Below are 17419 nucleotides of genomic sequence, written 5' to 3'. Positions count from 1 at the left end.
CTCACAGCTACAGCTCTCAACCAACCCACAGCTCACAGCTGACAGCTACAACTACAACTACAACTACAGCCATCTTCGCTGAGCCCCGTCGGCAGCTACGCTCACGGCAACCACACAAACTCCAAACCACGGCGCCAGCCACGCTAGCTCCAAGCAGCCTCAGGCCCCCACTCATCCCACCCCTCTCTCCCACCCCTCCCTCCCATCCCTCCTCAACCGCGCATCCCTCCCTCAATCACCCATTCATCCATTCGACGCCTCTTCCACGTCCTCACCAGGGTCTCAGCGGACACCGGGACGCCGTCTCTCCCCGGAGCAGTCACCGGGCACCGGGATGCTCAGTCATCTCACATTCCCTCTTTCTCAGAAGAGGGATATCTTGGCACGCACCTCAACCCATCATGCATCTCGATGCATCGAAGACCACTCAGTGCACTCCATCATCCTACAGGACGAGCCCTTAATTCCAGATCAAGGATCCGCTTCCAGTCCCTTTCAGGCGACCATCGGACTCCGCACTAGGATGACTCTTCTCCTCAAGCCCCAAGGGAAGGCAGCTCATTTCCTCCACGCCTGTTCGGTTTATACCCCACTATCGTTCAGGACATTTTTTTGGGGGGGGTTCGACCAGTCAGAAGGCACTCATTCGACAACTAGTTTTAGTAGATCAGTAAGGGATATTCTATTACGCCACAGCTCATAAACTGTCTCTAAACTGTCTACTCCCCTCTATCAATCCGTCACCTGCATTGCTTATACTCAAATCACCATAATCGACAAACACCTACACACGATTAACCATCTAAAAAATTCGACGCTCCACACCAAACTTTGATGATCGCCAATTCCCCTTTGATTTTCAGGAAACACTTTATAATCACACTACCCTTTCATCTATCTCTTATTTCACTCATTCTAAAAAATCTCATTCAGCTCGGTTTAAGTTCCTTCATTCATCACTCACATTGACCTTACTACTATCCCCAGCTCGTCAACTCCTACATACATGCAATTGTTCTCCCCACCTTTCTCCGCTCCGTAGCAAGGTGACTACACCATTTAATCCAGTTTTAACGATTGCTCATCCAAACTTCAATCTATCGCACTCGCACCTTTTCGCACCCACGTACTTCATCGATGACCCACAAATGCTAAAACACCATTCAAATGCACCAGTACTTATGTGGTGGGCTCGTTTAAAAAAAAAAAAACTATGACAGAGTCAAAGTTCAGTTTTTGCCATTTATTCCAGTGCACAAACTAATCAAGAAGCATAATCAACAAAACAAAAAATCCCCTGTGCTGTTTACAATGTCCCAACCAAACAAAAAAATAGGACCAAGCATATATATGCTTGTCCAGACTTCAAAAACTCAAACTGCTTCAGGTGCTCAGGTGCTGCCAGCTCTGCAGCCACACTCCAACTCCCCGGCAGTCCAAAACCGCCCCGCTCAAATACCCCTCTGCCCCTCCCATGGACATACATGAGCCAATCACAATACATTCATAAATTACACACAATTTCCCCCAACTGAATACATGAAAATACACCCCAAATAACACCAAATATTACCCCACCATTCCTTCGCCGAATGGGCGGTCTGTGACGGAGCCAGTCCGTCTTTAACTGGTGTCGGCGCTTATTTGCTGAGCAACCGCGCGGCCCGTCATGCCCGCGCGCACTTTCCAACACACACTCATCATTCCCCTCTCCCCGCGTTTCCCTCCGTTTCATTCATTTGCATCAGACGCTACACACGCATCTTTCCCCGCACTCCTCCGTCACTAATCCGCCAAGGGTGCACACTTGCGCGCGTTAGGTTAAGTCTAAGCATACACACGCCAATTGTTACCTGTTTTGCCGCGCTCCGCCAATGCGTCGCGTTGGGTCGAAACGAGCCAGGACTTCCTGGAAGTTTAAATGGGCGCTGTTCGCGCCGTGGTGCTGACACCGGGTATTTCATGTGTTTATATTGCTTTATTTTGGACATGTGTATATAATTAATGATGTCTTAAGTTGTAGGAAGAGGCCACAACAGTTTACTGTCAGTTTATTTGGGATTTGAATTATCTAGTTATTTTGCTCAGTGGGAGGGGCAAGTGGGGAATAAAGGCGAGCCGCTCTTGGCTAGGGGTGAGTCTGTCTCCGACAACAGAGCAGGTAACAGTGTGCGCAGAGAGAGTCAAAGAGAGAGAGAGAGAAAGAGCGAGTTAAAGAGAGCGAGTTAAAGTTGAACTCATAGTTGGAACTCTGTAAATATATGATTTTTGGACCTTTTTTGCTCACTGTATATATTTTTGAACTGTGTCGCTATTTTTTCACTTTGGTTTTGGCACAATAAATCCACCTGAGCACTTGAAATCTGACTTTGCCATTGTTTTGAGAGAGAGCCCCGCTACATTTGGTGTCAGAAGTGGGATATGGCAAGTCTGAAGAAAGTTTCTCGCCAACCAAAGCGCACAAGTTTGTGATCACAAGGCCGTGATCGACAGCCAGAGGGGGCAGGAGCTCCAGACCCAGCATGAGAGACAGATGAGGATGAAGAGTGGGAGCAGAAGCCCGGGCCATCATCTGAACCAGGTCAGGACATGGTGACGCTGATGAGAGATTTTCTAGCGGGACAGCAACGCCGCGAAGAGGTTTTGCTGGCCGAACTCTGGGGACTGAGAGCCTCTTTTCCTACTGTTGTGGAGCGCGGGGCTCAACCTGCATCCCCTTCGCAGGCCCTTCTTCGAAGACCTCATCCAGCGCCAAACCTGCCTGCACATCATGAGTCGCCAACCCCTGGTGGCCAGAGATCGGTGTTCTATGGAAGCCGCATGGAGATCGATGATGATGCTGAGCCGCAGCGCCATGTACCGGAAGCTGAGGACAGGCCGAGACCAGAATGGAGACATTACAATGAGCCGAAAATACCACAGTTTCAGAGTGGTGAGGACATGGAAAATTATCTGCTACGTTTTGAGCGGACAGCTAGAACCTGGAGGTGGCCAGAGGACGAGTGGGCGTGTCGTCTTGTACCCTTATTGACTGGAAAGGGACTGGAGGCCTACTCTGCTATGGATGAAGACAGAGCCCACTGTTACATGGACCTGAAGGCAGCTCTGCTTGCAAAATTTAACATTTCACCCCGAAACTTACGACAGCAGTTTCGCTCCAGCACTCTGCCGCATGATGAAAGCCCTACGGAGACCTATCATCGCCTCCGAGGACTCTATCGCCGCTGGATAAGACCGGATGAACGCTCCAAGGAGGAAATTGGTGAAACGATCATCATGGAGCAGCTTCTGCGGGTGTTTCCCTTTGAAGTGAGGACCTGGGTGAAGGAACATGAGCCAGCCGATGGATTTACCGCTGCTAAGTTGGCCGTGCAGTATCTCAACGCTCGGAAAGGAGTATCTTCTGCCCGGTTAAACACAGCATCCCAGCGCGCACCAGCTCAACCTTTTCTACCAAGGCCTGCCAGACGTGAGACCAACCAAGACCTGTCAGGTACCATGAATTCTGCCCCAAACCAACGAGGACCTGGTAAGGAGTTTATTTGTTTTTCCTGCCAACAACCTGGGCACAAAGCCTCAGTTTGCCCAGTCCGTAAAGGTAAAGTTAGCGGAGCGTGCTATCCTCCAAGACCAGAGGCAGAGGGCACTCATGAGACAGAAAGTACTATTAAACGCTGTAAAAATGTGCTAATTAATGGCCAAGAGGTTTCTGCTTTACTGGACACTGGTAGTTTCACATCCCTTATCAAACGTAGCTCAGTGCCAGTTAGCAGCATAAACTATGGCAAGACAGTGGACATTTTGTGGTTGCACGGGGATGGCCACCTTTATCCTACTGTGGAGGTTACCATAACGGTTGCAGACCAGCCCTATCTGGTGACTGTGGGAGTAGTAGAAAACCTACCCGTGGATGCTATTCTCGGTTGGGACCTACCTTTTCTGATGGACCTGTTGTCTGGGAATGTTGACTCTGGGGGGAATAATGACTGTGGAAATGTGTCGTGTCCTGTTCTTGCGCGGGCACAAGTGAAAGCCGGTGTCCGACCTCTGCCAGACTTGGACAGTAGTCTGTGTGAGGGAGGCACCAAAGGGCCAAGGAAATCCCGGCGTCAGCGACGCTTTGAAAAACAAATGTGGTCTTTAAATCCTGAAAATTGTGATTCTTTTGTGTGGGATGTACCTGAAAATGTTTCTTTGTTGCAAAGCAATGATATTACTTTGAAAAGTCTTTTTGGTAAGGTGGGAAAAGAAACCAAAGGTTGTCTGGGTCAAGAGAAGTTTATTATTGACAATGGGGTGTTGTTTATTGTTAGTGATGAATGTAAACGTCTTGTTGTTCCCTTTAGCTGTAGGACCCTTGTCATGCATTTAGCACGCACAGTGCCATGGTCAGGTCACCTCGGTCGCCACAAAACATTCTTGCGCGTCAGTTCTAGATTTTATTGGCCGTCCATGTATGCTGACATTCACAAATATTGCGCTACGTGTCCGACCTGTCAGAAAACATGTCTGGCATGTCAAGTCTGACCGTGCCTTTTTGCAGCCTCTTCCAGTTATCTCCACTCCCTTCCGAAGGATTGTGATGGACATTGTGGGGCCCCTGGTGAAGAGCAGCAGTGGACATCAGTACATCCTGGTCATCTCGGATTATGCCACCAGATTTCCAGAGGCTTTTCTGCTGAGAACCATCACTGCGCCTGCTGTCCTTCGAGCGCTTGTTCAACTGTTCTCCAGAGTTGGATTACCTGATGAAAATCTCAAGGACCAAGGCACCAACTTCACATCTCGTTTAATGCACCTTTTCCAGCAGCAACTGGGCATTTCATCAATCAAAACCACCCCGTACCACCCACAGACGGATGGACTGGTTGAGAGGTTTAACCAGACACTGAAGCGGATGCTCCAGAAGTTCGTGGATGATACCGGCAAAGACTGGGACTGTTGGCTACCCTTTGTTTTGTTTGCCTATCGAGAGGTCCCACAGGCGTCAACTGGATTTTCTCCATTTGAACTGTTATATGGCAGGGATGTTCAGGGGCCATTGGACCTTCTACGAAAACAATGGGAGGGCCCACCAGCACGACAAAGTGACCGGAGCATTGTCAAGTTTGTACTTGAAATGCGAGAGAGACTGTCAAAGTACTTAAAGGAGGCAGAGAAGAACTTGCAAGGTGCTCAAAAAGCCCAGAAGACCTGGCACGACCGCCAAGCCCGCAGTCGTGAGTTCCAGCCTGGTCAGAAGGTGCTGCTTCTTCTGCCATCCTCCACCCATAAACTTTTAGCAAAATGGCAGGGCCCGTACACTGTCACCCGGAAGATGGGGCCAGTCACCTACGAGGTCCTGCATCCAGAGAAAAAGAAGTCCAGGCAGACGTCCAAGCTCCAACAAAAGTCCTGTTGGTCAGGAAAGTGGATGATGACGAGGACGGGGAAGAGCCGGACATGGGACTGGAGGGACTGACCAACACTGCTACCCCTGTGCTGGTTCATCTTCCTCCTGAGCAAGCCACACAGCTACTCCAGACCTTCAAAGAAGTGTCCTCGCTGTTCCGTGCCAGTCCTGGAAGAACTACAGTGGTGGAACACCACGCGCGCGCGCGGTTGTGCATACCGTCATTGCCGGGGCTGATTTAGGCAGCTCCGTCACAACTTATTCTTGTCTTCAGTAATGGACAGACCGCTTTTAGATCAGGCTACACTCCAGAGAGCCCTCGACTATCCAGCTCCTCTTCTCTCGCGCCACTCGGTTAACATAATTTTCAGCCAGGCCTCCCGTCGAGATCCAGATCATCTCCTTCATTTTTACATAATTTTTTGGGGGTTCTGAATTGGCTGGGCTGATCACCCGAGATAGAGCCCCCATCCTCTACCTAGCCAACTCTCGTGCTCGATCGTCGCTGCATTGTCGCTACATTGTAGCTCGATCGTCGCTCCATCGTCGATCTCCATCGCCGAGCTCCATCGCCGAGCTCCATCGTCGAGCTTCATCGTCGAGCTCCACCGTCGAGCTCCACCGTCGAGCTCCATCGTCGAGCTCCATCGTCGAGCTCCATCGTCGTTATTATCAATAAATATTCTTTCATATTCCATTGTGGCGTGGTCCCTGCTAATGAAATGGAGTTGGAGATGTTAATCGCTAACTGAGGTTCAGGAGCGGGACCACGCCTCAACCTCCACTCCACTAGTAAACATGCCCCACTCTCTAACCACACCTCTAATTACCCAAAAGCCCTATTTATAAGGCCTATTCACAGCATATCTTGTCGTCTCAGCTCACTCGATCCCACCCTCCCATCCCATGTCTCTATCATCTTCACCTTAACACATCACCATCTACAGAAGGGGGGGGTTCTGAATCGGCTGGGCTGATTACCCGAGACAGAGCCCCCATCCTGAGTCTCTACCCAGCCAACTCTCATGCTCGATCGTCGCTGCATCATCTCTACATCGTAGCTTGATCGTGGCTCGATCGTCGCTACTTCGTCAATCTCCATCGCCGAGCTCCATCGCCGAGCTCCATCGCCGAGCTCCATCGCCGAGCTCCATCGCCGAGCTCCATCGTCGAGCTCCATCGTCGTTATTATCAATTAATATTCTTTCATACTCCATTGTGACGTGGTCCCTGCTAGTGAAAAAATACACTCACCAGCAGACGCGCGTCCGAGGCGTCCAGCGCACGTGCGCAGTGGAAGAGTTGTTCGGTGTTGCTTTTCTCATGGTGTTATGGAGTTTAATGGCGGACCATGGCTTTGGTTTACTAACTTTACAAAGTCCAAAAACAGAGGCGATGGGCTCCGGGAAATGTCCAACAACATTAAGACTTATTTGCTGGAAAGTTACACAGGGGAAATTTCTCCTTTCATCCTTTGGGATGCTTCCAAAGCAGTCTAGAGAGGACAAATTATAACCATAGCCTTGGAAAAAATAAACAAAGGGAGAAAAATGATATGTAAGAAAAACATAAATTGTTGGAAGAATGCTGTGCCAAAAGGGGTGTCCTAAATTGCAACAAGAAATTAAAAAGATAAGAGGAGAAATTGATAATCTTAATAGTTAGTTAAGAAAATGCTCTTTACCAAACAAAGCCATTATGAGAGTGGATCAAAATTGTCAAAATGACTATCTTGGAAACTTAAAAAACGACAAGCTGAAAGAAAACATTTTTAAATATGGGACGGGCAAAGTGTTGTAATCTTAACCAAACAAGACAAATTCAATCAGCATTTGAATCCTTTAATCAAAAACTTTTTTCAAAAATTCCAGATGACAAAGATGTTGATATAAATTCCTTTCTGGACCCCCTCAATTTGCCTGTTGGGTCAGAAGAACATACTAGGTTCCACTTCATAAATTTTATGGACAATTTTATCTTGTTTTGGGATCGTCCCTCTCACTATTGTGTGGATGGCCTGCACCCGAATAGACTTGGAACCTGTCTACTCTCAAACAACATGCAGTTGTAGTGGACATCTACGCTGTCCACTAACTGGTGGGCGTTCCCACACGTGAGTGACTGTTTACTTCCTTCACGCCCCTCACAACCCCGCCTTCTTCAGACCATTCAACACACAACTGTCAACACACTAATGCCCCCTCTAGGTCACAGCAAACAATATCTCAAAATGGACAAACGCAAGAAAACGTTCGGAGCGGCTCTAGCGCCCTCTGGCAGTCGGAAACACTGGACATGGTTTTCCCTATTATGCCAATTATAACAGTGACAAATCACAAATATAAACATTCCATCAGTGAAACCGTAAATCAGAGACATTTAATTAATGTTCCACGTGGGAAGACGATGTGTTGTTCTTCAGAAGTGTGCTAAATGTCAGGTCTTTATGTAACAAATCATTTCTAATCAATAATTGTATTTCTTCTCATAATCTTGATTTTATGTTTTTAACAGAAACATGGCTTGACGAAAACACAGGTAATCTAGTTCTTATAGGATGTGCTCCACCACCTCCACTTCAAGTTTGAATCTGAAATACGTAAAAACAATTTTTTGAGATTAAATAATCACCCACAGGTTGTATTTTGGGGTATTTTCATCATTTCAGTATGTAATATGTAAATGTAGTTTAAAATGGAGCGAAAACAGTCTCCATCCAGTCTCTTCATTGTTTTATACAAGCCTCCCCAGCACTGCCAACTTATTATTGATGATTTTACTGAGATTTTTTCTGTTGCATGCACAGACTTTGATGATATTCCTTTATTATCCACACATGGGGAAATTTCATTGTTGCAACGCAGGTAGATACAGAGGAAAAGGACAGATAACTTATAGGAAGTTTAAAAAACACTCTTAATAGAAAATCTCTTATAAACAAAACTATAAACAAAAACTCCTATAGACAGAACCTCACATTTCTTAATAAGGAATGGAGGGGGAAAATAAAGATAATAAAAACAGCTAGCGTAAGACAAAATAATACTAATAATAATGGTAAAATAAACACTATTTACATCAGTTATATCCACATGAATGTGACATTATTTCGTGTGAGATTATCATAATTATAACAGGTGATCTAAATGTACACATGGACAATATCTGTAACAGAAACACTAAAGAGCTTGGTACGGTTCTTGAAACCTTTGGTCTTACGCAGCACGTGAGTGTCCCCACTCACAGCAAAGGGCACACTCTGGATTTGTTCATCACAAAGGGGGTTAATATCCATCCATCCATCCATCTTCTTCCGCTTTATCCGGGGCCGGGTCGCGGGGGCAGCAGTCTAAGCACGGACTCCCAGACTTCCTCCTCCCCAGACACTTCCTCCAACTCCTCCGGGGGGATCCTGAGGCGTTCCCAGGCCAGCCGAGAGACATAGTCCCTCCAGCGTGTCCTGGGTCTTCGCTGGGGCCTCTTTCCGGTGGGACATGCCCGGAACACCTCCCCAAGGAGGCGCCCTGGAGGCATTCGGAACAGATGCCCGAGCCACCTCAGCTGGCTCCTCTCGACGTGGAAGAGCAGTGGCTCTACTCCGAGCTCCCCCCGTGTGGCCGAGCTCCTCACCCTATCTCTAAGGGAGTGCCCAGCCACACGGCGGAGGAAACTCATTTCGACCGCTTGTATCTGCGATCTTGTCCTTTCGGTCATTACCCAAAGCTCTTGACCATAGGTGAGGGTAGGAACGTAGATTGAGCGGTAAATTGAGAGCTTTGCCTTTCGGCTCAGCTCCCTCTTTACCACAACGGTCCGATGCAGCGACTGCATCACTGCAGCCGCTGCACCAATCCGCCTGTCGATCTCACGCGCCATCCTTCCCTCACACGTGAACAAGACCCCGAGATACTTGAACTCCTCCACTTGGGGCAAGGACACCCCACCCACCTGAAGAGGGCAAGCCACCTTTTTCCGGTCGAGAACCATGGCCTCGGATTTGGAGGTGCTGATTCTCATCCCAGCTGCTTCACACTCAGCTGCAAACCGTCCCAGTGCAAGGTCCGGGTTTGATGGAGCCATCAGGACAACATTGTCTGCAAACAGCAGAGATGAGATCCTGTGGTCCCCAAACCGGACACTTTACGACCCCTGACTGCGCCTAGAAATTCTGTCCATAAAAGCTATGAACAGAACCAGTGACAAAGGGCAGCCCTGGCGGCGTCCAACATGCACTGGGAACAGGTCTGACTTACTGCCGGCAATGCGAACACAGCTCCTGCTCCGGTCATACTTCAATTCAATTCATTTTTGTAAGGCCCAAAATCACAACAACAGTCACCTCTGAGGGCGACTGTTGTCGGGACTAGACAGCAATGAGCAAAGGGCCCCGGACCGTACTCCCGGAACACCCCTCAAAGGACACCCTGAGGGACACGGTCGAAAGCCTTCTCCAGATCCAAAAAGCACATGTGGACTGGTTTGGCAAACTCCCATGAACCCTCGAGCACCCGATAGAGAGTATAGAGCTGGTCCAGTGTTCCACAACCAGGACGAAAACCACTCTGCTCCTCCTGAATCCGATGTTCGACTATTGGTCAGATTCTCCTCTCCAGTACCCTGGAACAGACCTTACCGATGCGGTAAGGCTGAATATGATTGATGGAATGTGAGATCTAACATAAAGACCAGCCCTCCAAATCTCAACCTGGGGCTGGAAGCAGTGCAACCAAGAGGAAAGCCATGAAATTAAGAGTATAACTCTTACTCTGGGGAATAATTTACTAAATATTTGTGGGAAAATATATATTTTTTAAAATTATATTCCAATTATGTTTATGACAGCAGAGAAGGCCCACCACTGATTATAACTGGTTCAATATAACTATCAAATGCCATTTTATTTACCATATAAAAATATTCTCGCTAATCAGCTCTTGTTATAAAGTTCTCTGGTCGAGCCCAACACACAAAAACAAAATAACAGTAACATTTATATGAGAGCTCTTGCCAGAAAAAAAGGGAACATGCATCGAAAACCATTTAAAAAAAACAAATTACCTCCATTATCACCTGGGTATTTACAAACAGAAGAAACACATTAGCCTACAATATTGGGCAAATACTCACATGGGTCTAATAAAGTCCAGGTCCCTTGAGTTGAAAAAAGGAAATGAGGGGAAGGAAAGCAGACTGTTCAGGGGTCTGACATCTTGTCTTCAAATGGTGTTTTTTAAATTTTATTTTACCATCCATGTTGAGCCTCAGTGTTGTGGGATAAAGAGCATAGTTCTTACTTCTCTCTTTTGCGTTTCTTGACTACTTCTTAGCAGAGTAGTTAATTAATACTTAATTATACTGAAGTTATGGAACTTCAGTATAATAGATCTTGGGTTCTCCAAACTTTTTTTTAAGTTTTAGATGTTCAGGGAGCCTGACCTCCGTCTGCGGGCAATCGAGCACGCGGGGTCACAGCAGGGTCTAGTAGCTTAGCTGTAACATTACCTGACATCCTGCATGTTCCACCTTTCATTTTCAGAGTATGAGTTTTCAAAGCACACTTTTGTCTGCTCCCACACCGATACAAGTCTCCCCAAGTTAACGGGCTATTTAGACGGATAAATTCACTTAGATTCAACTCCAGCCTGATGGAGCTGTCTAGGCTAAGCTGCAATCTTGAAAACCTCCAATTACTCTTATTTCAGGCCTTGTTTGTAGGGTTTAGAGTGACAGAGACTGGAGGTGACTCCTGACTTGTCTTTGTTTCTGTAAGACAAAGACAATAACTTCAAACTTTTATAAATATGTATATCAGGCTGAGCAAAATAATATGTCTGTTTGCCGTAACCCGACCGCCCCCCGACTGAAAACAAATTATCAGCATTTGTTGAAAAAAAACGTAAAAATCTTTTATTTTTCAATTATTTCGCCGACTCAGCGATATTTAATATATATTATTATCACGCTGGTAAACCTATCTTTCATCCCAAAGTACTGATAGCGCACTGTGCAACTCATGAGCGACTTCATATTCAGTCTTCCACATGCGTCTGTAACAAAACAGAACGCGCATTACGTACATTAGATTGCCTTTAACAATTTGGTTGGCCTCTGTCGGCGCCACTGAAGTGGCCATAGTACGTGCCAGGGTGTCTTACGCAATGCATTCTGGGATTGAAACACGCCCAGCAGCGTCATTACAACAAACATGGCGGCTTCCGTGTTCCCCGCATGTTCCCCCGCTCGCCTTCGCTACCACAATAAAGGATAGCGGCGTACAAAAGGTCGATTGGAATATCTTAAAATCGTGAGATTAAGTCTCCTGATCGGGTTGATTGAGATGTTTTCCGTCATTGACTGTTGAAGCCTGACCCCTGGTGGTCACTCCGAGTCAAAAAATTGCAAAATTTTGATTTCTTTTTTACCTTCAAAGTAAAAAAAATAAGAATTTGCCTACCGTCCGACCCACTTGAAAAATGTTGGCTCGGGTTACAGCAAAAAAATTATTTGGGGTAGCCTCATTTAAATATTTATGACGTTTAATTTGGATTTATTCCTTTCAAATTAAAACTAGAACATAACAAAACAACAGTGATGTACAACATTAATTCATTAATTTTCTAGTGCTTGGTCGTGTGTGACTGGAGCCTATCCCAGTGACTTTGGGCCTTAGGTACACTCAGGGTTGCCAACTATCTCAACCCCAAAAGAGGAACACTTTCTTCCAGGTGCGCACGTGCGCGCGCGCGCCAACAGCTGACCAACAATAATGGAAATTGCAAGGTTTTATTAGTCATACCATAAACCTACTAATTTCAGTGTAATTTTGGCAAACCACTACTGTACTTGCTTGGATGTATTGTTCATGGGAATAGTGAAGACAATTATTACAAGATTCTCTCAAATGTCATGTTAGCATTAGACTATAACCATATGCTGCAGACACTGAAAAGCTTTAGGCCTAAACCAACCATTGTCAAACTAATCCCAGTTCTGAGCAGTACATGGGAGGCCATATCATATTGAAGGGGGGAAAAATACATTTATGCAAGTTATATATTAACATTTTATTATAACTCAGACATTTAAGCTTTTAAAACATGTCATTTAATGGGTGTAGAACTTTTTGTTATTATCCATCGGTCTTCAGTTTTTCTCTCCTACATAAATTGTATTAGTGTTGCTCTCCTGACCTGTTTCTGTTGTTTCTTACACTGTATTGTCTCTTGACTGTGTTTTTGTTGTTATCCTCAGTTGTCTGTGTATCTGTCTGTTTCATGGACCTCCTCTTACCCTGCTGTAAATGACAAACAAATCATTCTCAGTTTGAGAAATACTGCCCCTAATCTATGAGGTTATGAGTGGGGCATAAATAAGAATTTTAAATTAACAAAGAAAGTCAAAAGAAGACTCACCATCTAAGTTACTTCTTCCATGGATATTTCTTGCTTCTCCTACTCAACCCTCTTCTCAGAACACATCAGCATCATTCACAAGAATGATGCTTGTTCAACATCAGCTCAAGTTCTCCTCACCTGTCCGCGCACCTGTCCGTGCACCTGTTCATGAGCAGCAGCAGCTGGGTTTTTCTCCTCACGCCAAACTCCAATATCCGTGCGCCTCGGTTTAAACGCGCTTTACCTTCAGTTTCCCTCTCTGGATATGAATAATACTTGATCTTGATCTGGCGGTGGCAGTCAGAGAACGAGGACAGGCCAGGTATTTCAGTTCAATCGAACCTCTGATCAGCGTGCAACAGCCACTGTTTGACTGCTGCGCGCTGATTGGCTAAGACGCGCGTCTGTCACGGTAATTCCAGGAAGTGGAGATTCGAGAGGCGCGTGGTAAATATGCGTAGCGCGTTTGCAGTAGCCAATTATTGGCCGGCGAGGCTGTGATTGGAATATGGGACTGGAGCTGTCAAGTGCTCAGGTGGATTTATTGTGCCAAAACCGTGCAAAAGTGCAAAAATAGTGACAGTGCAAAAATATATACAGTGAGCAAAATAGGTCCAAAAATCCAAAATCCATATATTTACAGAGTTTCAACTTTGAGTTCAACTTTAACTCGCTCTCTTTCTTTGACTCTCTCTCTCTCTCACACTGTTACCTTCTCTGTTGTCGGAGACAGACTCGCCCCCAGCCAAAGAGGGTTGGAACTAGGTCATATAGGGAATTGGAAAGGAAGTGACGAAATCCAAGATGGCGGCCCTCGCGCGGCCCAAATCACTTGCGGTTCACCATTTTGCTACACGGTTTTGGTACACCTGGTGGTGAAAGAAATAAATTTACTGTCTCACAACTCTGGTTTAGCTGATTTGCGGGCCCAATGGTTAGAGATACGGCTTTGCGCAAAGCGTTCGAGGGTTCGATTTCTGTACGGAGCTTTATTATCTCAAGTTTAAAAAAACTTTTGCTGTCTAGTTTGTTTTGGGATGAGTTAGCTACACTTTTGCTAATACAAAGTCATGGTATAAACTAGTTTTAACCAAACGAAGTAAACCTAAAACTTAGGGTTAGGTTAAGGGTTAAGGGTTAAGGTTAGGGTTAAGGGTTAGGGGTTAGGGGTTAGGGGTTAAGGTTAAGGTTAGGGTTAGGGTTAAACCCAGACCCATGTGATTTACATTTTCACAATTCTTTGTTTTACATTCAATGCACGCCCATTTAAATTGTTTCTCAGTAAGACAACACCACCAGGAACTCATTGTTTGGTCCTTGTACACATCAAATGCATCGTAAACTTCAGGTTTGGACCCAAGAGTGAAAATTATTGATGGATCAGCAGAATTAGCGGGACCGTTCGCCATGTTTACTACGGTCGACCACCTGTTTACTTCCGCCCGGCTCCTGCCATGTCGTCCTCGCCATGTCGTCACGGGAATTGTCGTCACTTCCTCCTTTCCAATTCCCTATATGACCTAGTGCCAACCCAGCCAAGAGCGGCTCGCCTTTATTCCCCACTGGCCCCTCCCACTGAGCAAAATAACTGGATAATTCAAATCCCAAATAAACTGACAATAAACTGTTGTGGCCTCTTCCTACAACGTAAGACATCATTAATTATATACACATGTTCAAAATAAAGCAATATAAACACATAAAATACCCGGTGTCACATGGTCAGCACCACGGCGCGAACAGCGCCCATTTAAACTTCCAGGAAGTCCTGGCTCGGTTTCGACCCAACGCGACGCATCAGCGGAGCGCGGCTTCGTGACAAAACAGGTAAAAACTGGCGTGTGTATGCTTAGAATGAACCTAACGTGCGCAAGCGGCACCCTTGGCGGATTAGTGACGGAGGAGTGCGGGGAAAAGATGCGTGTTCTGATGCGAATGAATGAAAGAGAGGGAAACGCGGGGAGCGGGGAATAAATGAGTGTGTGTTGGAAAGTGCGCGCGGGCATGACGGGCCGCGCGGTTGCTCAGCAAATAAGCGCCGACACCAGTTAAAGACGGACTGGCTCCGTCACAGGGACGTCCCGGGCAATCCGGGACGGTTGGCAACCCTACTCTGGACAGGGGCTAGCTCGTCGCAGGGTTTACACAGAGACAGAAACACAGATGAACCATTCACTCTCACATTAATTCACTAGGGCCAATATACAGTTGCCAATTTACCTGACACATGCATGTCTTTGGACAGTGGCAAGAATTATTGGGAGGTTAGAGCTCTAACCGCTCTGCAACTTGCTCGCTCAACATCATTAAGATTGACATGACAGGAAACACATTGATCTGTTAAAACCATTTGAAATTATTACAGAAAGAGGATAAATCCACAAGGATAAACAAAGGTAAACATTAATAGTGTGCTAATCATCAATTCTCTGGGCACATTACTATTGTTTGATTGTACTGTTTTTTGTATTGTAACATATCCATCACTTGCATTAAGAGTGTTCTCACTTCAAAATTTGTAATTTACAGAGACCCTATTTTATATTTATTTTACTTGTTTTAACATAGACCAACCCCTCTATTCTGTGTCTGATTTTAGTCAGTTTGAACCCATATATTAAAGGATTAAAGAATGGAGGGAAAAGCAGAAACTCTATTGCAATAAAGTTTTGAAAGTGTTGTGAGAGATTATCTGACCCAAATCTCATATGCATCACATCAAAGAATATTGTAAAGACAAACGTGAGTAGGGAAGCTAAATGTGGCACACAGGTCTGCCAAAACTTCACTCTATCGTCCTTTGACCGCACACATGTTTTTACCATGTGCATGTAAGTCCAAACTATGAAAAAACCATGACAAAGGTAAATTATTATTGTTGCATATGCAAAAACATTGTGCACATCAGTATTGGTCTTACAACTCAGTTTAACAATGATCCAATTTGCACATAACAGCCTTTGAATATTTGAGCTACATAATGTCAGTTGAGATGTAAAACCAATATTGATTGCTAAAATACAGCATGGTGTTAGCCAAGAGAAACAGACCAAATGTGAGAGTTTCTTCTTAGTCATGATTGAATGGTAGTGCAAAGGCCGACATATGGCCAGATACCTGTCATACGCCATAACTGCTAAAATAGACAAGTCACTGCAGGCAAAAGAGTACATGACAAAAGCTTGCATAAGACATGCATCGTATGATATCTCTGGAGTTTCAGTTTGCAAATCGAAAAGAAATTTAGGGTAGAAACCAGCTGTCCCGTACAATGCATTAATACAGAAACTACACAGTAAAATATACATAGGCTCATGAAGATTTGAATCTAAAACAATTATAACAATGAGAGAAATATTGAAAAAGAGAATAAGGCAATAATACACCAAAGTGAGAGAAAAAATAGTCAATCTGTTAGTCATTGTCTCATTCAGTCCAGACAGAGTGAAAAGTGTCACAGTTGAAACATTATCCATTCTTGCCTCTGTTCTGTGCTTCCATCTTTACTAGAGCTCCTCTGTCTCCCTCATACTTATACTAATCAGGGTCAAGTCAAAACACCTGGGGCTTATGCAATTGGAAATATAAAAAAATAGAAGATGCCTAAAATGAATAAGTCATGCCCTACTACCACAAATGTAAAATGTTGATTTATTCTTTAATACAGCCTTTTTTAACTAGAAAAAACTTAAAATTCCCAGAAAATCACTAATGGCTAATTATCCATTTGCCTGTATGTTTGGCAATATGGAATAAAGGAGAATTTGGATTTTTAAAGCAGCTATTTAAAAGCTTTAAGAGGTAAAAGGGCTCTGCATGACTGTTCTGCTTGTCTCCATGGAGATGCTTACTTGAGATGTTCCACAGCATGTGTTTGTCTTGCTCAAAAATCAGTAGTGTGCAGTGACCTTAAAAATCTAATATGCAAAGTGAGAATTAGAACCCCAGCCTCCCACATGAAGGGCAAAGGTCTATCCTAAACCTCCATACCTGAGATAAATGCCGTGGTTAAATTTAGTCTAGTTAAATCTTTTATCTAGACTCAAATCGGTTTTATCTTTTAGTGACCTGGAGCAGGTGATCCGTGCTTTTATATCTACACGTCTTGACTTCTGTAATGCACTGTACACTGGTATCGGCTAAGCTAACTTGTCACGCCTACAGTTAGTTCAAAATTCCGCAGCACGTCTTTTAGCCGGCACACGTCGTAGACAACATATTACAACCATTTTACCCATCTACACTGGCTTCCCATTCATTTTAGAGTTGATTTTAAAATGTTATTTTTTGTTTTTAGCCTTTCACGGACTGGCCCCCCGCGTATATATGTGACTCGCCACCCGAAAAACCGCCACAAGTTGGCCCGGACCAAACAGAGAAAAACAGGGTTTTAGCTTTTTTCCCCCAAATTTGTGATTTTCGTTTTTTTGCATTATGTGAAAGTTGAAGTTCCGTGCTTCAGAGAACAGTATTCGTTACCTTAAAAGTACACATTAAGCTGTTAAAAATGGGTAGTTTTCGTGCTCCGCTTATTCAGCAGCAGCTACGTGTTCTTTTTGGAGACATTATTCATTTCTCCAGACTTTCTCCAGAGCTTATGATTCCCTGGACTGCATTGCAACGGAGACTGCAT

General features: G+C 45.1%; 1 protein-coding gene across 1 annotated transcript; it reads right to left on the bottom strand.

Moving 5' to 3' along the window:
• Nucleotides 1-15320: 15320 nt before the first annotated feature.
• On the bottom strand, nucleotides 15321-17419 carry LOC140359083 (olfactory receptor 5M5-like). The gene is made up of 2 exons (XM_072443957.1): nucleotides 17409-17419; nucleotides 15321-16263 (listed from the first exon to the last, which is right to left on the bottom strand). The coding sequence occupies exons 1-2, from the start codon at nucleotides 17417-17419 to the stop codon at nucleotides 15321-15323; spliced, it is 954 nt and encodes a 317-aa protein (XP_072300058.1).

Source organism: Eucyclogobius newberryi, unplaced genomic scaffold (genome assembly GCF_026437365.1).
Source record: "Eucyclogobius newberryi isolate DKJ021-1_F unplaced genomic scaffold, fEucNew1.0.hap1 SCAF_14, whole genome shotgun sequence".
In the NCBI taxonomy this organism is placed as follows: Eukaryota; Metazoa; Chordata; class Actinopteri; order Gobiiformes; family Gobiidae; genus Eucyclogobius; species Eucyclogobius newberryi.
The sequence above is the reverse complement of the archived record's forward strand: the minus strand, read 5'-3'. Positions and strand labels throughout refer to the sequence as shown.